Below are 24,447 nucleotides of genomic sequence, written 5' to 3'. Positions count from 1 at the left end.
GGGAAAGAGGCGGGGCCGGCGGGGGCGAGGCTTCTGGGTGGTTGGCCGCCGGCTAGGCGCCGCCCCCTTTCGCCCTGGCGCCCCGCCCCCCCGCCGGGGTCACGCGACGCCTCCAGCCCCATTTCTGGCTGCCCCGCTCGCCCGCCCGCCGTCGGGGCGGCTCCGCCGGATCCATGGCTGAGGTGAGACCCTGCGCGCCCGGACTCCCCTCCTCTCGCCGGCCGGTTCAGCGGCTGGGGGCCGGGGGGAGCTGGGCCCGCCGTGCGGCACGGCACAGGTGAGGGGCCGGGGCTGACCCGGGCCCCGGCCTTTCCCTTCCTTTCACGCCCCTCCCGTTTGTCGTTTCCCCTCAGCAGCGACAGGACAAGGCCGCGCTGATAAGCGAGACCAGGCGGCGTTTCGAGGCGGAGTACCTGGCAGGTGAGCGCCTCGGCGGCGGGGCTGGGGGCGGTGGGCTCCGTGGATGTGGTCTCGGGGGCTTTTCCCGCGTGGGCTTCCGCTGTGGCCGTTTTCCCGGGTGAGCGGGTGTCTGCGCCTTCTCCTCAGGTGGCCGGAGCTGGCGGGTGGGGGTGGTGCGCGAAGCAGGAGGGTCTCCCCGTGTTGGCTCTTGGTGCTCTCTTCTGTCCTGGGGCAAAGGTCTGGGTCCTTTCGACTCGCAGTTACGTTTGGTCGGCTGTCCTGTGGGGGTCTGGGACGCTGCTGTGCTTGGTGCTTTTTGGACATAAAATACGTCGGGGGTTGGGAGAGCAGAAAAGAGTTCTGACCTCGACCAGTTTGTCAAGGAAGGAGCTGTTTTTCTAGAGTAACTTGCACTTCAGTTCACGCTGGCCTTAATTAAAATCATGCTGCGTGTCCAACTCGATTCTGGAGTGCGGATGCTTTTAAACTTGTAAATGAAGGCCAGGAGGTGCTGGGATGCCTCGGGGAAAGGGAATACCGGGGTAAGCCTAGAGGGGTTTCCTTTAACTTCAAGGTTGATTTGCATTGTTTGTGATAGGAGAGTATGTAGTAGTAGAGTATGCTAACAGCTGCAGTAAGCAGTATGTTTTATTATAACCATGTAAAGACATTCTATTAAAAACTTGCTTCTATCCAATTTTTAATGCAAATACAGTAAAAGCCCAGTAGTTTAGGAGTTGAGGGCAGCTCCTTTAATATAAGCCTCAGTCCTGCAAACACATGCCTTACTTTGATGTTCCCGATCAGAATTATTGAGGTTACCTAGTTATCACTTTTATGTAAGGGTTGCATGCTTCTATGACTTCTTTATGATGGTCTATAGCACTTTTCTTGCAAAATTTAAGGGTCTTGGGGGTGGTGCAACTTTGTTTCATAGGGCTGCTCTGCTGACTTTCATAAAGGAAACTAGTTGGCCTTGGTTAGAGATGACCTGTATTTCTGGCAAGATGACAAAATTATTAGAATAGTGTCTTGAAAAAGAGAGAGCTTATTTTGCCATTTGATATTTCTGTGTGAATAAAGATGTCTTTGGCAGTCTTAAAGGTCAGCCTCTGGAGAGTGGAGCATCATCTTAAATTAGAAATTCTTTTGGCTGTTAATATTTTCAGTTAATGTGTATATTTTCCTATGATAAGTGATTTCATCTTGCTTTGTATTGTATTATCTCAGAGTCACACTCAGAAAATGACTTTGGAAATCCTAGAATTGCTTTGGGGTAGTTGCTGCTAAAAGGGAGTATTAGCTTTTCAATTGAACTATCCCTTACAATCTTGGAGTTCCACAGGTTTCTCCAGTTGTAACAAAGACTCTGTTGGGCTGGTTGTTACAGCCATTAAAATAATTGAATACTGTTGCAAGGTAAGCTGTAATCCTATTTGCAGTATTTTGAACACATTTTCTCCCTAAGCCCGTTTTTGGGCCATGGTTTAGGGCTCTTAGCCCTTTCAAGAAAATAGGATTAGGATTTTTTTGAGTTTACATTCTTAATTCCCTCCTTCAAATTTAGGAATGCCACAAGCAAATTTAATGTTGTCATGCCCACTTTAAGTGTGAAAAACACAGGGTTTTAGTTTTATTGTGGCCCTTCAGCCTTTACTGTACGTGTTCTAAAATGTATTCTTTTATGTTTCTTCTTAATTGAAATGGGGTGTGGAGGTGCATGTGTGCAGACACTCCTGAACATGATTTTCTGTGTTGTAAAGGTACAAATGATCACTTCATATCCAGCAATTTTAGTCTGCTTTCAAAACTAAGGGCACTCTCAAGGCACACTGAGAAACTGATACTTTCTGTGAAAGTTTAATGTGGTCATAGAATTGTGGGCCTCTACAGAAGGAACCTAGTTCCATTTCAGGTGAGCTGCAAGTGTTAAAATTTGAGTAAAACTTTCAGGCAGTCTTGTTTCTGGGGAGTGCAGCTGCCACTGTTTTATTTCCCTTCAGGGGAAAAGTGTTCCTGATTATTCTAGAAACTTGGTGTTTCTGTTATGAAGTGATTCTTCCATATTATGAAACTTACAGTTACTGTTTTTTCCCCTACCATTCAGGAAGAATTGCTAATGGTCACAAATACTGTGATAGTCTTGCAGTAATGTGTAGTTTTGTTGTGAAATGAAAACTTAGAGGGCCTTTGAAATCCTGATTTTTGTTTGAAATTATTTATTGCCAAAATACAATGTTTTAGATTAAAGTTAAGTAAAGGGGTTCTAGCAGGAAAGCTTGGCCACAGTGAGATCTTATCTGCAAAGCAGTGTTTAATGTTAACTGACATCTCTCGTGGTGGTGGGTTTTTTTTCTCTTCAGTTCATTTTCTAGCTGTATTTGAAAGACAACTTCAGTTCTTGTGAGGAACGTATATCCCTAGTAATTAAAACACTTGCATTTAAAAGGCATATTTCCAATACCGAAAAGTTACTGTTAGTCCCATAGGCAAGCAAATGCTGTCTTATCTGGTAGGTAGACAGTGCTTGTCTTCGAGGTTTGGGGCCTAATATCTCTTTTGTCTGTTTGGATTCTTTGAGAGAATTGGTGATGTAAATTATTTGGGTGGTGACAGGAACAATGAAAACAAAAGATAATTTTATAGTACTGACTGGTACTAACAATGTTTTCTAGCAAACAGTCTTGTCTTTTTATTCAGTGCATTTTCATTCTTTAGGGGATTTCTGAAATTAGCTTTTATTTCTGGGCTATTGCTTTAATGTTACAGTGGAAATTATTTATAATCAAATCTTGGTAGACTTTTCCATTCAACAAGTCTTTTCCATACATCCTTTTGCATATTTAACATTTCTTATTGCCTGTATTCCCTGTCCCTCCCCATTTGTATCCTCTTCCTTTCTCCTTTAGGCAAAGCTTAATTTTCAGAAAAAGATTTTGCAAGAGGGGTTTCCCACTCCAATTTAAAAGACGAAATTCCCTCATGACTTTCTTTAAGCCAGTAGCAAAATGTGTTTTGTTAATTGTATTGGCCAAATTCAAATAAAGTTTTAAAGATACGGGGCACCCTCAAAGAAACATAGTGATATGACTATTGTAGAAGACTCCTAAGGTAATGTTTTGAATACCTGCTTATGTCTGCTTATGCTCTGAAAAATCTGTTTTCCCTGCTTCTTGGCTTTCAGGCTGAGAAATGCTGGACAGATGAGATAGGATACATAGGGATAGGATAAACCCCATACTTTTATAGAAAGCTATGTGATATTAATGCTTGAGCTTTCTATTGAAAGTAGTCTTTATTGTCACTGAGAGTGTTCAGTTTTGCTAAAAGTTTAAATTTATCAAATTTTTGGAGGCAGATACTTTGTTTATTGCCACATGATTTTGTTGAAGTAACTCCTTATTGGGTGGAAATAGTTTTGTTTTCTTCATCCCTGTCCCTGTATGGCTACTGACCTTAAATTGTTTTCAGTCTTGCCGATTTCCTCATCTAACAATTGAAGGCACATACCTGAATGGTTATAGTACTTAGCTTAACATGTTAGGCATCAACAGCCAATTAAAGTGGGTTTCTTCCTTCTAGCCAAGGTCAGAGGAATAATTATTACTGCTTCAGACCTGAGTGTTCTTGGCTGAAATAGCTTAAGGCAGTAGTTAAATTGAGAGGCTTTGTGTAATGAAACACTTGACATACTTTGCAAAGTTGCTTTTTTCCAGGTTTTTTGCACAATGAAGTGGGTTTTTTCTCTATTCAAAGGTATGTAGTTGCTAAACCTACTTAGCTTTGTGTATGACTTGGTCCGTAACATTTCTTTTCTAGATAAGAGTTCTTCCTGAAGGGAGGAGTCATTCTTACAGGTTGTGAATTCTGAAATTTTCTGGATGAATTTAGTGTGGGACTTAGCTGTGCTGTGTCCTGTAGTCTTTCTTCTATATTCTTCTTGTATATTCTCAAATTTCTATTATCTTTCCGAAAGCATGAATGCCAGAAGAAAACACAGCAGTGCAGCATTGGTCTCCTGGTAATGTAGACAGCACTGAAAAAAAAAAAGTGCGAAGAGAGGGGATGTTAAAATTTGTGCATCAAAGAATTTCATGAATTGTTGCAGTGAAATTTGTGTTCATTTAGTTTTGCGTGACTCTGGAGTTCTTCTCAGAGATGTTGTGTTATACAGGATCCTTTATGTTGGAAGATTGTAATTAAGTCCTAGAGTTTCACCATGAGTTTTTCAGCTTGAAGAAGACAGCTATTAAATGTGATTGTGGTCATAGAAAGAACAGAACTACTTGCTTAAGCAAGAAAAAAGGAAGATGAGTTATGGGAAGAAGCTGCTGTTCAAACAGAACTTTTTCTGTCTTCATCCTTGACCCTAAATGCTCAATAAGGAAACAAAAGTAACTTTAAGTAGCCTTTTTTAAAATAAGGTTAAATAAAATTATGAACTTTGAAACCTTTAAAGTTCTGTCTGAGACCTGGTCAATCTCCTTGTTCACTCAGACTTTCCCAAAGGCCTTTTAGCTAAGGGAATTGAGAGCTAATTTTGGGCTCCTCTTGCTGCTGTCACTGTTACTCCTGCATATATAACTTAATTTGATTTTAATGCTCTGGTAAATATCAGATTTGCTAAGCAGATGCTTTCTCTTGCTTTTCTGGATCCGAGTCTTGCTTAGTTTCTACACAGCTTACCAGTTCAACAGAAGAGTCTTGCGGCATCTCAGTTTTGTGTTTTCCACTGGCTGTGGAACTACTCTGGTATGCAGTAAGATTTTAATCTCTTGGGCTGAGGGAGGAACCAGGTTTCCAAGCTTCTGGACAATTGTCTTAACCATGACATGTTTCACAAAAGCTTGACACTGCTGTTGCATATGTGGCTTTCACTAGCACTTTCTGAGCTAAGTAGCTGTGGATGCTGTTCCTTGTGTTATTTCTGGGGCAAGGAGGGTGTGTTCCAAATACTTTATGAAATTCTGTTTGTTATGGACTTAATTACAGAGATGTCCATCTCCCTGAGTAAAGGGTGATTAAACTTAGCGTCTCAGCATCTTAGTGGCAGTTCTGCAGGTGTGAAGTAACAGGCACTTCCTAGTGAGAAAAGCATCAGTATATGTTTACAGGTATCTTAAGTGGCTAGGCTTGGAGATTGTCTGAGGTAAGATACTTCAGTTTAGTTTCACCTGAATTTCCATTTGGATACCCCTCAACGTCTGTTTCCTTTCTGGCCTCTTAATTGTTGTGTGTTTAAATTATGTGCTGAGAACCCTGAAGGTCTATTTTCTTTCAACTAATTCTGTTCTAACTCCAGAAATTTCTAATAATCCAGTAACTGCAGTTAAGTGTTCCATGAGTGATTTAAAACTAGAAACATTCGGATTATTTCACAGCATAGTTTGAAAACAAGTTTCTAGATTTCTGTAGAATTATGGGAAATGCACAAATTTGAAGAGAAATTCCTCCTCTGAACTGACATATTTTTCAATGACTGGATTATTGGAAGGACTCCAGCAATTTCATATCACTCTGCTTTATATGTGTGAGATAAAACACTTTTGCGTTCACAATGTCATTTTAAGTTTTATTTATTTTGTAGCAAGAATTGGATAAATTGGGTAAGGTTAAAACAGTAATAAGTATACCTGTTGTTCTATCAGTCTTGTTAAGCTTACCTGATTGAAAAACCGGCATCCTGCAAGTGCCTGTGGAGGTGGAATTTGACTAGTTGTTCCTGGTTTAGTGTGTGCTGTAATATATATATAGTGAGACTACATGTGTTACCTTGTTGAGAATTTAGTTGCTGAAGAGAGGAAAAATATTTTCTTTTTTTTTTTTCAACTGTCCCTATCTCTGAATCCAGCTTGCTTTTCATTGATGTGGAAAGTTTAGATAAAATGTTTCCTCCATTCCCCTTTCATTTTCTTAAAATATTCACAAAGTTAAATTTCTATTTTTTAATGTTATCTAAGTTCAGAGTTTGGGAAAACTTGTTAGTGGCCCAGAAACGTGTGTTCTGAGGCACATTCCACATGATATGTGAATATTTTTGAATTACTGTTTGATACAAGATGCACTGTTCTGTCATTCTGACAGTTCTGCTCTCAAACAGATACTGAGAGCAAAGAGAGCCTCAGAAAGCAGTGTGAGATGTTATCCTCTTAGTTTTTACCTGCTGGTGTGTGTTTTTTTTCTCTTTAGTTACACAGTACCTGAATCCATTATAGAAATAGAATATACATGGGACTGATCTCAGAAAAAAATACTTCGTTGGTTGATTAACTGCAGTCAGTCCTAGCTGGGAGCTAGTGTGTGTTAGAGATTATTAAACCAAGTTGAAGTAAGGTAGTTCAGGCACTGGAGACATGTAATACTGATGTTAAAGTAAATCTTAGCTCTTGTAAAGCCCTAGTTTTCTGTGGCTATGAGTAGCTATAGATGGCTTGAATAGCCAATGTACCTTATTGAATAATGCATAGCATGGAATAGCTAGTATACCATGGCTAAGAGAAGCCAGTTCTTCTCTTAATTTAGCTGACAGTGGATGTGCCAGCTTAGTTACTGTACATGACAGTATCTCTGAAGGGGTTTTTGGTTGGAATGCATGTTACACGAAGAGATGCTGTGGAATCTTTCTACCATTTTGAGTTTTCAAAACTTGACTGGCAAAGGTACTTAGTGACCTGTTTGAACTTGGAAGTTAGCCTTGCTGTGAGCAGGAGTTAGGACTGAGATGACCTGTAGAAATCCTCTCCAGTATTAGTTTTTTATGACTCTAACTTGAAACTAGATACTGTTAGTGTTTCTCAGGCAAAACTGTCCAAATCATAATCATTGGGGGAATAATCAAATTTCAAATGAGCAGTTGAGACTTTATGAAAGTTAATACTCCAAATCTTTGCAGCTTGTTCCATCTGTGGTTGACCTAGAGCCACAGAGAAGTTAAATATCATTTCAGTCTTGTCCTGAGCATTCACTTCACTGGGCTTAGTCAGAATATAGGGAATGAGCTGTCCGGTGCAAGTATGGAAATGATGAGAGAAGGAACTGAAAGTGAGTTTTTAGTTGATTGGAGGCTTTTGGGCAGAGGAGCAAGTAGGAGACTGAGATTAAGGAAAGTGGGATTTGACTGTAGGCTTGGCTAAGGAACAAGGTAAGGTAGTGGGATGGCATCAAGGGAAGGAGAAATTTGAAACCTAATGAAGAAGGAACTGAGTAGATTATGTGGGAAGCAGTTGGGTGTGAAGAGGTGCATTGGGGGAGTGCAACTATAATAACTCTTGGTGGATGGATGCGTTTAAAATGGGTATATTCTTACAGTTACATTGACTAATTTGTGACAGTATAAATTTAAAGACAAGTAAAATAGGTCATATCTTTGCAGGTGGGCCAGTAAAACTAAAAATATTAGCAGAATTTAATGGTGTCTTTTTCTTAACATCTTCCTCAGAGTTAAGATGTCTGATTGAAATATGCATCCCTAAACCATCTAGTCAGTGTTCTAAATAGTTATTTTAATTATGATGGCCCTGAAAGTAGTTATTTTGAGTTTATTGCTGCTGACAAAGGAATTGTCTTTCCAGTATGTGAAAATTAACATTGTTTTATTAACAACCAGTCTTAACTTTATTCATACTAATCACAAATAAATTTGAGTAGTTTAAAAGATTTTTTTTTTAGTAGTTAGCAAAGAGATGTGTATCAGTGTCTGTTGTTTTCAGAAGCCTGTTTCTATCATGGACTCTTACTTGATTTGCATTCTGATTATGCAGACTTATCAAAGAGGAGCATTGATCTGAAAACTGAGCCTTTGTTTAAGCAGATCTACAACAAAAATAGGTCTACTTGGGCATTTGTATTTTACAAACTTTCCTGTTTAAAAAATAATTAAAAAAAAAAGTAATGAGCAGCAGCAACTCCTGTTTCATCACTTCCTAAAGCATGTTAACCTGTTATCTTGTTGGTAACCTGATACAAGAGGAGTTTGAGGCTTGGGCATTTTGTGCTGCTCTAGAGTTGCATGTAGTTTGTGTTCAGTAAGGTAACAATTTATAACAAGTGTTAAAATGTGTAATCTTTAATGAAAACAATTTTGTTTAATGCATGGTCAAAAATAGTCATTTTAACATCTGTTCTCTGACATTTTGTGGTCTGACATGCTGATGCCTATAAGTTTGAGAACTCAAGCTTGAACTAGTGATGCTTAATGTATACATTCATCAGTAAACATTCTTAGACTGCATACTAATTTATGTTAATTATAGAAACCTGTTTTTAAAAAAGTACACCTGCCCTACACACACCTTCTTGTTTTCTAATTTTTTTTTTTCTTGGAATAAGTATCACAGGAAATATTTTTCTAGTGAGAGTAATCTTGTAGTGTTCCTAAATATTATCATAGTAGATAGTTGGTTTTAATCAATTTCTCATGCTATGCTTTGTCTGCTTAAGTTTGAGACTGTAAAAGAAATGCTGTGTACCTAGTAGATGCTTATATTGAAACCTGATAAATTTCCTCTTCGTGTTTTCATAGCAAATACTATATTCTTACAGTAATTGATTTATTTACTAGATAAATCAGAAAAATATGATTCTAGAGATGTGGAAAGACTTCAGCAAGATGATAAATGGGTTGAAAATTATCTGATTTGGCGTCATGATGTTGTGGATGATACGTTAAAGATGATTGATGAAAGCCTTCAGTGGAGGAAAGAATATACAGTTAATGGTAAGCTATGTTATATAATGATTTTGATGGTATGTGTTGCTTTCCTATAGAACTACAACTGACTTCTATATGTAGCTTCATTAAGCACCTTTTAAAGATTTTGTAAGTACCACAGAGCTGAGCAGGAACTTTTCAACTCAGTTTATTAAAAAAAAAAAAAATAGAACTATTGCTTTTTATGTTGACCAGTACTGTCTTGCTGTTTTGTTGTGGTTTCATGTGTCTATTGAAAGGTTGTTTAGGGTGAAGACAGGCAGCTATCTTGTGTTTTGTCTTTGTTCATTTGCTAGAATGGAGTCCTTTAAAAAAAAAAAAAGCAACCAACAAAACAACCCACAAAAAAACAAGGCTCTGTTTTTCATTGTAGTAGCAGTAGCTCTGACTCCCTAGGTAGAATAGATCTGGTTTTTGTACTGTGAGAATGTTTTGAAGGTGAGCTCTATCTACAGGACTTCACAATCTGAATTAAAGGGTGGAGCATTTTTAGTAACTTCTGTTAAGTTACAATGGGATTATTAATATGATTACTGAAATAATGTTTCATTTGACTTTGCAGACTTGACAGAATCTGTCCTTCCAAAATGGTTATTTGAAAATGGTTCTCTCTTTCTGCATGGATATGATAAAGAGGGCTATAAATTATGTAAGTTACGAAGAATATAACATTATCAGTCACTGATCATTATTTTTTGTTTCCAGCATTTTAGTATCTATTTTGAAAAACAAACAATTTAAAAATAGAAGTAGGTACATACTGGCAACTGTTTTTACTAAAAATTATGAGAAGATGGTAATTTTGAGTATCTCTGGATCACAGAAGTGGAATGAGGAAACTTTATCAGCAGTTTTAAATCATAAACCTTTATCCTAATTATAATGCAGGTTTTAACTTTCCTGTTAGAGTGCATTGTTTCTGTGTCTACTGTAGTGAGTATATGACTAGTATAAATGTTCATTATTACAGTGCATTGTCATTGCTTTTCTAGCAGCCCACGTCCTTGCATACTAGCAGTGGTTCACAGGAGGTCTGCAATGGTTTTCCTGTTTTTTCATTTTTTCTGATGTCATCGGAATGTTCAGTAACAGCATGGATAGCTGAGAATTGTTGGAGAATGAACTCAAGTTGTGATTAAATTCTAGTAACTAAAGAATAAGATTTGTAGAGAAACAGTAAATATTGCCTGAAATACTCCTGAGATTGTTTTAATAGTGTATAATAGGTGGTCAATATTATTTTCTATTAATTAATCTGTTGTAACATCTCACATACTTACTTTTAATTAAGCTTAAATCCTACGAGGCAAAAGAGGCTTTTCAAACAAATCACTCATGAGGCTTTCTAAGCAATGATCTTGAACCTTGAAAAAAACAAAAAATTAAATCTGAAATTCTGCTTTTCCTTGGTTTACAACGGCTAGTTTGTACTCCCAGAAATACACTAACAATCCAATCTTTTACAGAAATGACTGTTTTTTAAACACCAATATACTAGTTTTCAAAAAAAGTCATGACCAGAAAAATACAGCAACTGTCCCTTTTCTTATCATTGTGAGATATCAGTGCTGTATGAAAAATCGCTGCTTTGTTATGCTTTGTGATTTTTCTTTTAGCCTCCAAGGTAAGTATTCAAGGATAAGTGGCAGTGATACCTTTTTTAATAGCATTTAGAAAGCTGAGCACGATTATACTGGGTGGTCCAATTTGGTGAGATTGGGGGGAAGGGGAGAAGTAAAAAAAAAAAAATCACTACTTTGCATAAGTGCTTGGTCTGAGAAAATAATGCAATTGTTTCATGACAAGAATGTGTAAGTTGGGTAAATAACGATTTCTGATTTTATTGTCACTGAAACATAACTAATATCTCAATTTTCCATACCTGAAATGTTTCTTTTGTGAATGTTAATTGGGTCAGAATATCTGACTTGGTATGTAAATTCAGATTGTATTGTAGTTAAAAGTTCCTGGTTAGTCAACATTTGAGAAATGTGCTTCTTGGGCCACATGCTCCATTCTCATTCTGTTATGTAAAATAGACATTTTAAAGTATAATGAAGTTCTTCAAGAATTATTGGTTACTTTCACAAGAGTCCTGTGTTTGAATAGGGGTATCTTTGAAATTCTGAACTTAGAGCATCTAGTTAATATACTATGTGTAAAAAAAAAAAAGTTTGTTTCTTTACATAAGCCATAAATTTTTTTTATTTGCAATTGGCAGTAAAAGACATGGAGAAGAAATCTGTTTTTTAGTAAGACTTTCCAAGTTTCACAGAAAAATATTAGAGTATATCTACAATTATTTTCAGGGCTTGTCTAATTTTGGTATTGTGGAGGTACCAAAAATGAAGGCTGCTTTTCATTGCTGCCCCAAATATTTCTTGTATCACTTCATTGTATAATCAGTAATTTGGTTTCAGACATTTTTATAAAGTCTGTTACTTTGAAATATGCTACTTCTCATGGAAAAAACTTGTCTTTGCATGACTTATTTCTTATTCCAGAAGGGTATGTATTGGGCTTTCATTTATATAATGTTGCTCATCTGGATTTTTTTCATTTTATTTTAGAAAGGTCTGTTGCTTTTTGTATAATTCATAATGTGTGTATAAATAGTTTTTCAAAACACGTCAACTACAATGCTGTAGAAAACCTAAGCAGGAAAAGAAACATAAATTTCACAACAATACTTAGAATATATGCAGAACATAATATCAAATCTGAAGACCATGTGATTTAATTTGAAATTATGAAATTGTAATCTAGATAAGTAGTCTTTAAATACATGAAAAGTATTTTTTCACTCTCCTGTTTCTTCTGTGCTGTAGTTCTTTATTTTCAATTTCTAAAAAGTTCCAGTATAAAAATGTGAGCAAGGAAAGGGAGGTGGGGTAAGGTATACAGCTGTCTTTCTAGCTGTTCTGTGGCCATAAAATCAGAAGAAATGTAGAATACAAACTCAGGGGTGTTAATCAATTTCAGTGCATCCTGTATAGTTATTTGCATAATGTTTTCTGATAACTTGGTCTGTTTCAATTTTTGTATATGTTTTTTCTCTCTTTCACAAGTTTGGTTCAGAGTGAAACATCATACAAGAGATCCTAAACAACAACTTGAGAAAAAGAAACTGGTAGCTTTTTGGTTAGAACATTATGCCAAGAGAGATCATGGAAAGCCCTTAACAGTGGTATTTGACATGGCTGAAACTGGAATCAGTCATATAGTAAGTATTTTTATTGTGTTTTTCTGATTGCTTTCTGACTTACTTAACCTATGTACCCAGAAAAAGGGGAGTCCCTGTGCAGTCCTTGACACCTAAGTAATTTAACAATTGCTCACATCAATGGTACATAGAGCTTCTTCCCTTGACATGAGCAGTTTCCCAAACCTTTTGTTACATATTAAAGTTTAAGTCTTGTGCAGCACACTGAAAACTTGCTTTTAGTTTGGTGACTGAGCCAAAATGACTATATATAGTAGTTGCTCACCAGCTTGGTGTGTGAGCTGTCATGGATGACAGTAGTAGAACTTAATTTTTAAGCACCCAAAAGGCAGTAGGCTGAGCCATCTTTTACTGCGAGTGCAGTTGCTGCCATTCCTTCAACAGCTCCATTTTCATTGTTGTCATCTTTTTTGGACAAATCAGTCAAGAGTGAAGGATGGAAAAATGGGGTAATGGTGAAGCATTAAAACCCTTAGATGCAGTGGCTGAGATCTCTGATGTGTACTGAAAAGTCAGCTGACAATTCTGATCCTGGTCTTGCCTTTCCATCCTCCACGCTGTGTATGCTGTCCCTGTATATTTAAATTGCGTTCACTTCTTAAGTCCCTGCATGCATCTCTCTCCACCCATTGAATTTTGTTGTGAAGATAAGTTAGCTGGATGCAAAAGAGCAGTTCATCAAGTCAACATTGCTTTCAGTATTCATCTTTAGCCAAATATAGTCCAAGTCTGTCTTTTCTGTTACTAACATACATGTTATTACAATGATGAGACTAATATAATGAAGAAATCTGAGGGCTAGTTGCTGTGTACAGATACAGGAAAAATGCAGGTGTCTGAGTTTGAACAGATGTGATAGACAGGCCTACAATTCAGGAGTCTATCAGACTCAAATCCATACTTCTTCAGGAATAATATCTTCACCCCCTCTTTCAGTTCCTTGTCCAACCTATCAGCTTTTCTGAAGACTGCTTCCTCCACACTTGACCTTACATAAATGAGAGACTCCAACTTTTCATTCAGGAGAGGAGACATTTCTCTTAGCAAAAGTTTTAATGCATGTCTAGACGTTCTTTAGGACTTCAAAATGAAGGAGGAGCAGTGTAGCTTAGTCACTTCTGTAAAAGTGATGATTATTCAGAAGGTCCATTTTAGGTATGAGTCTGGGCGTCAGCTTGTGTACAGCTTTATCTACAGTTGCTGTTAATACAGTCTGAATGATATACTACTACTACCAGTAGAATGTGATCTCATTAATGGCATATCATGAAGCTGCAGCTTACCTACTGATAGAGATCCTCTTCTGAAATTTGGAAATGAAAATGCATTTTTTTAAATTTATGTGGGTTTAGGAGTGAATGTATGTTGTAGTATCTCTTCCTTTAGGTCTGATTTTCTACTTATTAGTATCTTTTTATGGAAAGCCTAAATGCATACCCATAGTTTACTACAGTCATCTTTAAGATTTGCTTTGTAGGACCTTGTTTAGAAGATTAGAACAATATCGCCTCCTGCGCTTTTACTGATCCTCAACTTACACAATCTAAAGTAAGGATTTTTTTTTTGGAGGGTCTGGGGGAGGTGACATTTGAGTAACTTTAGATAGATGAAAATCTACAGTTATCTCTCATTCCCTTTGGCTGAGTTCAGTAGAGAAAAGTACTTTTTTAGCACCCACTTTCAGGAGCAGAATCTAAGCTGGTTTAGATTGCAAGATGGAGATCTTGCCTATCATTACATATTTATAGATTTAATCTGATAACTAAGAATCTCATAGATTATCTATAGGTTAAAAAAAATCATCTTGTATCTATAGAATATTGAATTTTTTCTTCCCAAATGCCATGCTGTCCTGTTATTTTTACAGGAATGGCTAAAACTTGTATCTTGTTCATTCTTTTTTTGTTGGTATTTAAATATAAACGAAAAGAAAAAGCTTTCTTTCTACCTTTTCCAGGCAAAATGGTTCATGTTGCATTGTGACCTTGCAGCTGTGCAGTACAGTGCCACAAGCTTTTAAGATATTTTGACAAATAAATACGGTGTAATTCAGTTTTGCAAGACAGGATTGGTGCTCTTATCTGTGCCTTGAGGGCTGTCTATCCATACTCCTAAAGATAATACTAGAGCCATGGTTTTATGTAACAAGAATAAAGGATTGTAGTAATTTCCTTGATGTGAAAAAGCAACTTGATTTTGGTTTTGTGGAGCATATCCTGAAGCAACTTCTTTCTGGTGTCTTTGAGACTCCCAGAGACACAGTCTCAGCAAGTGCTGTCTATAAGTGTCCCATTGTACAGTCTTGCTTTGTAGTTAGTACACTTATCACAGAAAGGAATATTTTTTTAATGGCTGTTTGTAGCCATGTAGAGAAACTGATAAATTTTATCCTGAAAGAACTTTGATTTCCGAGTTCTCTTCCAGAGCATGCTTCATTTGTTTGTTCCATTGCTATGGACATCTACTATGTCAGCTTTTCACTGATATGCAGCCAGGTAATTCTGATAGCTCATGCCTTGTCGCACCAGTTCAGGTAACTAGAATAGGTGCAGTTATTGAATGGTTTGCTGAAATTTATACTTCTAATTCCAGGCTTTCAGCAAAATAATGGATCCATCCTCCTAATATCTGACAGAGCTGCTTTTGGATAGGCAGCGGAATAGAGAGTAGCATCCTTGTTAATGCACTGGAGATTCTAATCATTGCTTGGAAATCTATCACTGTTTATGCTATTAAAAGAAAGGTACTGCATTTGGTACAAGCAACAGCCATTTGAGAAATGCTTCTATTAAAGGCTACCTTCTGCCTCTAAAGATACCAAGCTTTCAGTTAGTTTCTAGTTACTGAACCTACTAATAAAGGTTTCGGGTTGTGGGTAGTCCTTTTACGCAGGGTGTTGATTTTTTTTTTTCTTTGGCAAATGTTGTAATAGCATGTTTACATCATTCTCAGAGGCCATTCCCCATAGCTTTTTTACTGTTACGATGGGCTTTGGATCCTCCATTAGCAATATATTTTGTACTGTTTCTGAAAGTAGTAGTAGTGGTCACTTCTGTTAGGACTGGGGAAAGTATGAGTACTCATGGCAGGCTTCCCACCTAACTGAAGTACCTTATTGTGGTAAGGTATGTCTCACTTCATTATCTATACCTGTTTCATAAAATGACTTTTTTTGCCCTTTACTGTGTAGTCAGTTCTGTTATACCTGGATTTTGCAATGAGACTTGGCTGTACTATTTCTGTGCAGCTGCTCATTGGATGGAAGCACCCTGAAAATGGGTGCTATACAAGCAGCTTTTTTGAGTGCTGCCTCTGTCTACGATTTCTCTGCATACCACAAGCTAATACTGAAACCAAAAATTCTCTTAAAAGAAAACCTATTTTTTCCCTTTGGAAGATCCTAATGCAGTAGTATATTGAAAAATATGCAAGGTAAGTTAACGAAGGGAAATTTCAGTAGGTTTAGTGCTCTCCCTTGTAAGGCTTTAAGATAATCTGTCAAGTTTCTCTAGTGTTAAAGGTTTATTTTTCCTGTATCTTTCCTGTACAGCTTAAATCCTGTTAATACTCTGCAGTAGTTTAGATACTTGATTTACTGCATTGATAATAGGTCTGTTGACTTCCTTCTTAGACCATGAAGCTTAGTTTGGCCACAATCCTGCAGCAATTTAATGAAGTGAAAAGCATTGCATTCAGTTTGGATGATGTTTGTAGTATGTGTAAAACTTGAATATAGCTTAACTAAGCCTGTATTTTTAATGTTTTGATTTATGTTGAGTTTTTTCTGTGCTTTTATTTTAGGACTTGGATTTTGTTCGGTTTATTGTCAACTGTTTTACAGATTACTACCCAAACTTCCTCAGTAAGTATTGTATATTAAATCTTAAGCACTGTAGATTTATGTAATAAGAGCATTTCATAATATTACAGATGATGTGGGAGACTTAAGTCTGTTTGTGTGCGCTTTGTGGTATCTACATGGAACACATGGGCGTTACAGATTCAGAATATTTTTGTGCTCATATGTCAGCACAACTTTGTATTGTAAATAAACTTTACATTCATCAAAAATCAACTGGCTTTTCAGGAAATAATAATTTAAGAAATGTTTTTACAGATTAAAAATTGATATAAGCTTTCAGTAGAACTTAATTGGCCTGTTTTTTCCTTTGCTCCTTGTTACTTGGATAGAACCTTTGCAAACTTGCATGGTAGTTTGCATCCTTTAGGAGTCTTCAGGGGACAAAGAATGAATGGCTATAGAAAATCTTAGGGAGCAGTGGTTTACTCTAAACAAGAATAAGGCATGTTTGTGTGCACACTTGGAAAAACCTGCATACTTGTCTGCTAATTTTTTTTATGGATAGGCAAACACAGAATAGTTTTTGCTAGGTCATTTTATTTAAGTTATAAATTTTAGGTGAAAATATATTGAAATTCTGTACAGCAACTGCTTAAACTCTGAATATTACGTTTCAGCTTGCTGATCAAAGTTTTGAACTTTGATCAAATATCAAACTTAAAGGCAAGTGCAACATTATGTTTTTGGGTTTTTTGACATTCAACAGAAATTTTGGGACACTTCTGAGTCAAAGTACTAACTTTTCAGACTTCTCTGCTAAAAGAAAGAAAGCTTGGGAGAAAATGTCGATTTACCAAGACTTTTACTATTTGTTTGGGAAGAAGAGGTGCTGAATATAACTGTTGAACTTCCTTTTCCATTCAATAGCTGCTTTTCTAGGTCAGGCTGAGGTCTTACTTTCTCTGCCTTATTTGGGGAGATTACTTATTAGTAACAGTATGTCAGAAAAGTAGTACCCCAGAGAAGTATATAAACAGTGTATAACTTGTTTTCCAAGCAAACAGCTAATGTTTTTATATAGTAATAGAAATAGGTTTATACATGTTAAAAACAATTATACAAAATTGCTTCCACAGAGAAGTGAACATGGAGGTTTCTAAAAATGAGTATTCACTTTTTACATGACCATTATTGCTGTGCTTCCTCTTAAAGAGAGAAATACTTGGTGTTCACATTATTTCCTTTTCTTTTTGTCTTTTCAGCAAAGATAGTGATCTTTGAAATGCCATGGATAATGAATGGTGAGTTGTTTGGGTTTTTATTGGGGTTTTTTTGATTGTGATAACTTTCTAAAATTAGTAGCGTAGATAGGAAGCATTTTTCTGCTCTGTGTAGATACAGCTGGATGGTGGAATTTGTTAAACATGCATCTTGACATCTGTCAATTTGTAGGTTGCATACTTTTTGTTTTTCCTTCTAGCATTGCATTTTGGATCATACTTTAAATGCAGTCTGTATTCATCCTGTTATCTTTAAAGGTTGGGAGACCTTGATAAATAGTCTATTACTTAAATGTTTCCAACTGTAATCCTTTCAAAGCTAGATCTGTTCATGATTTAGGAATACTATCATCAACAATTGATGGACACTTAAAACCAGCCAAAAACTAGAATACACAATTTAAGATGGATACCTGACACTGGACACTGATATTGTTACATATGTTTTGATGTGTGTACTTCAATAACTACCTTTAATTATAATGTACAGGATACACATGTTGTTCTTGTATTTTTACCATATGAATACATATTTTTATGCTGGCTTTAGATTTTTCTGTATATTCATGTTTTACCTTCACTGAAATAACTATGTTTTTTGAAAATACTCTGTAAATCTAAACAAGTGTCCTTTAAAGCAGCAAAACATTTCAACTGGGAAGAGTGTATACATATCTTTCCCAATGTCCCTCACTCAGATTTGGGAATACAATTGGTTTTACCCCTCAGTACTTCCTGGGCTAAAATCCAAGACAATAAAGTTGTCATTTATTAAATCAAAGATACTGTTTCCATGAAAGTCTGTGGTCTGTCTGCATTCTTCTGTAGAAAAGTATTTGTCCATAAAATATTTTCACTGTAAATAATCTTTTCCTTGGACTGTTTATTCCCATTATAATAGATATTTTCAGAGCAGGTCCTGCCATATCTTATGGGATGTAGCTCACTTGTGTTCTATAAGGTCTACCAGTACACTGCAAAAAAACCCTTCCTGACAACTTACGTATCCCCCTTTTTTTTTTTTTTTTTTAAGCTGCTTTTAAAATTGTGAAGGGTTGGCTTGGCCCAGATGCAATAAGCATGTTAAAGTTCACTAACAAGAGTGATGTACAGGAATACATCAGTGGAGAGTATCTGCCACCTCACATGGGTGGAACAGTAAGTATATTAACATTTCATGGTCCTTTTGTGATAGATTGAGACATGCCTGTGTAAATTACACATGTGGGGTTGAGAGTTGGCACTTCATGGATGTGAAATTGTTCTGCCAATGATAATTTGTAAATCACATTAATAAAAAATAGGTTAACTTCATAAGAATTTGCTATCTGGCAGTCTTCAGTACAGAAATAACTTTTCTGAATCATTCATCCACTTTCAAGTCATTGGATACCACTTAGTTTTTCAGACCTTAAAAAATAAAAATCCATTTTAAGTGTCATTCTTCCTTCTACTCTTTTTCCCTCCCACATAATGAATTAGAGATTATGTGTTGGTTTATGAAACAAGTTCTGTGGACAGAAAATAGGGTTTATGGCTCAGAGTTTTCATCCTGCTCCAAAGCTTATGATTCAGTAAAGACAATCATACTGCAATTATTTTTTCTTTGTTGTCTTTAGGGCTGCATTTTAAGACATGGCTGTAGAAGATTCTTTTTTGAGAGTATATTAATGCTCCAAAGAATATGCTACAATCCAGTATCACTTAACAGAGCCTGGATCCTATTCTAGTGCAATCTAAACAGCGAAACAGCACAAGCATCTTGTACAACAGGTTTCACTTTTCACAAAGCTAGTAAATAAGTTTGCATAATCTTTATAATAGAATTTGCAGAAAGAGGATGTTTTTTCTTTAAAGTTTTTGTAGACCACTTGTGGTAGTGGAATAAGCCCACTGCAGAAGAGTTATTTTTACTTATTTTCCTTTTTTTTCCTGTTTTTGGAGTTATGGCAGTAACAATATGGAGAAAAGGAAGACTCCGTTTCAGCATTAGTAGGAGAAGCCATGTTCCTTTATATACAAACTCAAAGTAGATTTCTGGTAGCCAGAACATATGAAATTTGTTTTGGGAACATAAAAGACTAGGTTACCTTGGTTTTTATTTGGCTGAAAGTAGCAGCCTTTAAAAACTGCTTTTGCACAAGACTCTTGAAGAAAAGATACTCTCTTTCTCCATGGAAAACTGCTTCCCAAACTCTCCAGTATCATGTAAGAAATTTCTCATGTTCAAGAAAGCTGAAATTGCTGAACTTCATTGAGGGGAGGGCTGATGATGTCTGAAGTGGCTTCAGTAAGGATTTGAACAGGGTATAGCAGTGGTTCTGAGCCTAGTTCCCATGGTGTTGTTCTATTATTCCAATAGAGGGGGAAAATTCTTTTCTTCCTCAGAGCTGAGTATCTCCTCTCTGCTTTTTAGACCATCTTAACCGATAGCTAATTATATCTTTAAAGAAAGAACTTGTGACTTTGCTAAATATGCTCCTGAAGTATCTGGTTGAGCATACAATCTTAGAGTTATCTTTTATCCTGCCTTGGTCCTGAAAGGTCTCATTGGCAGTTAGTGGTTATTGACAAAGCTGGCTTCATGTTGCCCATCTTCTAAGACCGTTAACAAGTTCCAGAATCATGGAGGCAGCTTATCCAAACCACTTGTCTGTGGTAGTAAGTTGCAGTGACAGAAATAAATTAGTAGAACGGGAGTAAACTTGCTTGAAAAGGACTCCAGGGGTTTTGACAATTTTGGAAAAGAAGCTATATCTTTACATATTAAAAGCCCGGTATTTTGAACCAGCAGATGTTTTGTCTAACTACTGAGTCTTTGGTATTTAGCCACTTGATAGGTGTTTTGAACTTTTAACCTCAGAACTGTCATCTGGAAGCATTGTTAGCAAATATTCAGACTCCAAAATTGTGCTCTGGATCTTCCTTCCAAAGATTTCTTCAGTGCATACAGAAAGGAGGATTTTTGCATCTCTCTGACAGCAAGGAGTTCTTCAGTGACCAGAAGACAGACAACTTACTGACCTTTTCTCAGAATTTAGCTTTTCTTAAGGTAGTTAACCTTGGCTCCTCTTGAGGCAACTAGATAGAGTACATTCATCAGTATTAGTGTTGTTAGCCCTGTTTTTTTAAGGCAGTATCTGACTTGCATAAATTAATTCCCTCCATTTTCCAGTCAAGTGTTTGTTTGGTTTGGGGTTTTTTTGTCTCCTTCCGATCCCTTGTTTTTGATTTCTACACATTTAGGAACAGATCATCATATTTGCAACTAGCATAAAGCAGGTGAAGAGCACAGCATATCTGTTTGTCCTTCATACTTAATACAGTAGCCATAAGTAGACTTTCATCCTCTTTCTGCTGTGTCCCCTACTAGTGTGCATCTTGGAAGAGCCAGGGCTTGCCAGATGTAAACACCTAGTGGAGCAGGTCATTTGGCTGGTTACTTTGGGGAGATACAGAAAATGTAAGTGCAGTGGAATCTAGGTATCCGAGAACAAAGTTAGAGACTAGTTTTGGAATTAACAAAAAAAAATCCATTTTGGAAATAGAATTAAGAATGTTGAACTTGGAGTCAATGATTGTTTTGCTGAATCAAAGGAACTGTTCTGTGTCTCCATCAGAAGCCTTCAAGCTTCAATATCTGTCAAGTTATCTTTAAGTATGTTTTGTTTCCACTCTGTCATGCAAAGGATGAATCTGATGCTTTTCTTAGCATGAAAATCCTTCAATCAACTGTCAGCCAGCTGAGAAAGGAGGAAAGTTACTTGCTTGATGTTAGACAACTAGTGGACAAAGGTGTCTCCAGAGTATAAGCATTAAAACTAATTAAGAAAAACAAACTCGGATTTTGCAGGACTTTCCATTCAAGTCCTGATGAGTGTCTGTTGGCTGTGGCTATTGCCATACTGCTAATCAAGAGGGGCTACACACTGTGTACCTGGATCTGAGTTGTTCTTGTCTACAGTGCACAGAAGTCCCTCTCTTTATAGCAGGTTTGTCTCGGAGAACTTGTCAGAATTGCCTAAAACAGATCTAGGAGCAAGCTAATAAGTAGCCTGGAAAATTAGGGTTAGGTGCTCAAAAGCCACTTACTAATTGTTTTCATTTAGTAATAAATGTATACTAAGTTGGTGTTTTCCTGGATTCCCAATCTGTTGTATCCCACATTCTACCATTTCCAGCTGTTGATACTGATGGTGGAGCAGTCCAAGTCTTAAGGCGTACATGGTTCTGACTGGCCAGGAAGATTTGTTGCCCCTTCAATAACATTTTGTGCAAAACTAATGTACATACAACATACACATTGATGCAACACATGTACATACAGTAGGGTTTTAGTTTCTGTATTTGCCCAGTTTTCCTTTGTCAGAGATGGATTTGACAAGGATGAATTGCCCAAGATTACCTCCACTGGTGCCAATATTGAACAGTGTGTGCAACTAGAATGCTGTGTTCTTCACCTAGGTATCTGAATTGATAGCGCATAGCTTGTTTTCTTGGAAGTACCTTTTATAGGTCAGCAGCATGAAGTTAAGACCTCACGAGGCATTTTGCTTGTGATTTCATGGCCACTGTGTACATGTAATCTTAGAAAATACCATTACTGTGATTAAGGTATCTCTACCACAATTGCCAAACATAGTAGTCTAAAGTCTCTACATCTGCTATAAAAGAAAGCCATTAGTCTATAGAAAGATTTATTCAATGCTTGATACATCCAGTCTTGCTTACCTCTCTGAGGTTTTTACCCTGTTAGTAGATAAACCCATGCCACTGAAACTTATGGGCTGTGATTGGGAAGCCTGGGACTTTGAGTTGTCCCAATGATGAGATGCTGTCTAGCATTGTGGATTAACATGGTCAAGTGAAATGTGCAGCAAAATTAAGATCTCTTTATTAAGGTTACTTTGCTATATGCTCTTCATCATATGCTGGAAGGGAGTGAAAAGGCTTATCAGTTTGGCTGAGGGTAACCTGGCTATTTCTGCCTTGTATTTGCAAATGGAGGATGTCAATATTCTGCAAGCCTACTGTAATGTTTCTAACAGTCTGGAGTCTCTTCTAATAGTGAATCAGTCTGTTACTGATATTTAAAGCTTGTCCTTTAGGTCCTTATTAGGATATTGCTTGAGCCAGTGGATACCTGTTTCAGTCACCTAAAGATCTGTGACTGTTGTTTCAGCCTGAAGAACAGTAGAGATTTAGGCCTTGATTATAGATTAGCAGGAAATATGCTATTTTGTTTGGGGTTTCTTGGAATGGCCTCATTTAAGTTTTTTCCTTTTTTCTTAACATCACATTATTCTTTGTTTTGAGAAAATGTACTTGCTTCTGGAGAGCTCTCTTGCAACACCTTTTTTTTTTTTTTTTAACTCCTTGCTGGTAGCATAGTTTGGGAACTGTGGGCATAGCTCTAGTCTGCCTCACAGAAGTCAAAGCTATGTTATTTTCTTCTGCTGGAAAAGCTGACAGACTAATTCAGTTTACCTGGGGTTTAAAACTGTTTGAAAATGCAGTAGGAACAGAGATCCCTGTTTAAACACACTCTCACTGTAGAGGCTTCAAGAACTTAAGTATGCTGCTTCTACGTTACTCAGGTATCTTGAATATGGTCCTTAGATTGATTTGGCATTCCAAAGACTGAGGTCTGACTTGCAGGATATGTTAAAGGTCCATACTCTAGGTTAAACTTGAGGGATTTTGGGGGGTTGTTTCATGGTTTTGTTTTTTGTGGGTTTTTTTCTAATTTTTTAACTGTGGCTATTATGAAACTAAAATAGAAAAAAGTTTTTCATCACTTTTGGAACATTAGAAATAGCTGTCATAGGTTTTAAACCATGTTTCCTAGAGCTAAGAACAAAACTTCAGCATTAATACTGAATGCTGATCCTCAATAGACCAGATTCTGCAATTCTACTGTGACTATAAGTAACAGTAGTTAAAATTTATTGGCTTCATTGGGTGACTGTATTTATCTGTCTATTAATGATGATAAAATAAAAACTATTGGTAGTGTCAGCTTTCTGCACAGGGGTCCAACTTAAAATGGATGAATACAAGTTGTAGAAAAAAAAATTGATAGTATTTCCATTAAAAAAAAAAAGAGAAGGTACTTCTCATCCTCTTAAATAACTGGTCCTTTAAAAATCTCCTTATGTTTTAGGATTCTTTCAAGTACAGTTATCCTCCATTGGTTGATGATGATTTTCAAACTCCTTTATGTGAAAATGGGCCCATTACTAGTGAAGATGAGCATGAAAGTAAAGAAGAGATAGATGCGGACACCAAGGAGTCTGGGGAGCTGAATGAAGAACAAAATCTTAATCAGAAAAAGGTATCTAACTCTGAAGGTTGAGGCAAGACTAGTTAAATGCTTACAAAGTGGGACAGGAGGCATATAACTCTTGTTTCTTGTCTGGCTTCTACTTTGTGTGTTGGTTATTTTTAACATATTTTTCTGCCCTCCAGTTTGACAAAAGAACCCAGTAAAACTGAAAATTACACTTAGTTCCAACCTTGCTCTGGAATATAGTGAATTGTACAGTAAAATTTAAAAGGTTTCTGTCTTTTGTTTTCAAAGGTTGTCTTTCTAGTTGGTTTATTTTTAACCTTGGGATATCTAGTGGTGTACATCTTAAGTAAATCTAGTTTTCTCAGATGCTTAAGTCAGTATGTACATGAGAAAATATTAACAGTTAAAGATTTATACCTTACTGGATGTTAATTTGTTTTCTTAAATTACTTGTAAAATCTCAACATATAAAAGTTTTCATTTAGTCTCAGGAGAAGTTGTATCCCTAATCCATCAATTTTGTTTTACAATATAATCTTCCTGCAGTGGTGTTTATCCAGAAATAGAAAGGCATTGTTTTACCCAAGTCCATATGAAGTGATATTTAGGAATATGCAATGATAGTCAGTGGGGATTTGCTCCTGAAAATAGTAGGGAAAATCTGAAATTCACCACCTTAGTGCCATAATTAATTTTGGAATATAAATTGCAAAATTTCTGTTTAATGGAATAGAATACTTG

The 24,447-nt window shown here is 36.7% G+C and overlaps 1 protein-coding gene across 4 annotated transcripts in view; it reads left to right on the top strand.

Moving 5' to 3' along the window:
* Window positions 1-119: 119 nt before the first annotated feature.
* MOSPD2 (motile sperm domain containing 2) overlaps window positions 120-24,447 on the top strand; it is a 34,865-nt gene continuing 10,537 nt past the window's right edge. Inside the window, exons 1-9 of one of the 4 annotated variants that reach the window (XM_010581538.1) lie at window positions 120-182; window positions 357-420; window positions 8,960-9,115; window positions 9,672-9,758; window positions 12,178-12,332; window positions 16,134-16,194; window positions 17,397-17,435; window positions 18,448-18,572; window positions 23,578-23,748. In XM_010581538.1, the coding sequence (XP_010579840.1) occupies window positions 174-182; window positions 357-420; window positions 8,960-9,115; window positions 9,672-9,758; window positions 12,178-12,332; window positions 16,134-16,194; window positions 17,397-17,435; window positions 18,448-18,572; window positions 23,578-23,748 (867 nt within the window). In that variant the 5' untranslated portion in view covers window positions 120-173. Of the gene's footprint in view, window positions 183-353; window positions 421-8,959; window positions 9,116-9,671; window positions 9,759-12,177; window positions 12,333-16,133; window positions 16,195-17,396; window positions 17,436-18,447; window positions 18,573-23,577; window positions 23,749-24,447 lie in introns of those variants that run through there. The other 3 variants (XM_010581537.1, XM_010581539.1, XM_010581540.1) reach the window with 3 other exon arrangements.

The sequence above is a fragment of the Haliaeetus leucocephalus genome, unplaced genomic scaffold (genome assembly GCF_000737465.1).
Source record: "Haliaeetus leucocephalus isolate CR32 unplaced genomic scaffold, Haliaeetus_leucocephalus-4.0 Scaffold795, whole genome shotgun sequence".
Lineage (NCBI taxonomy): Eukaryota > Metazoa > Chordata > Aves > Accipitriformes > Accipitridae > Haliaeetus > Haliaeetus leucocephalus.
Note: the sequence above shows the minus strand (reverse complement) of the source record. Positions and strands in the feature narration are given on the sequence as shown.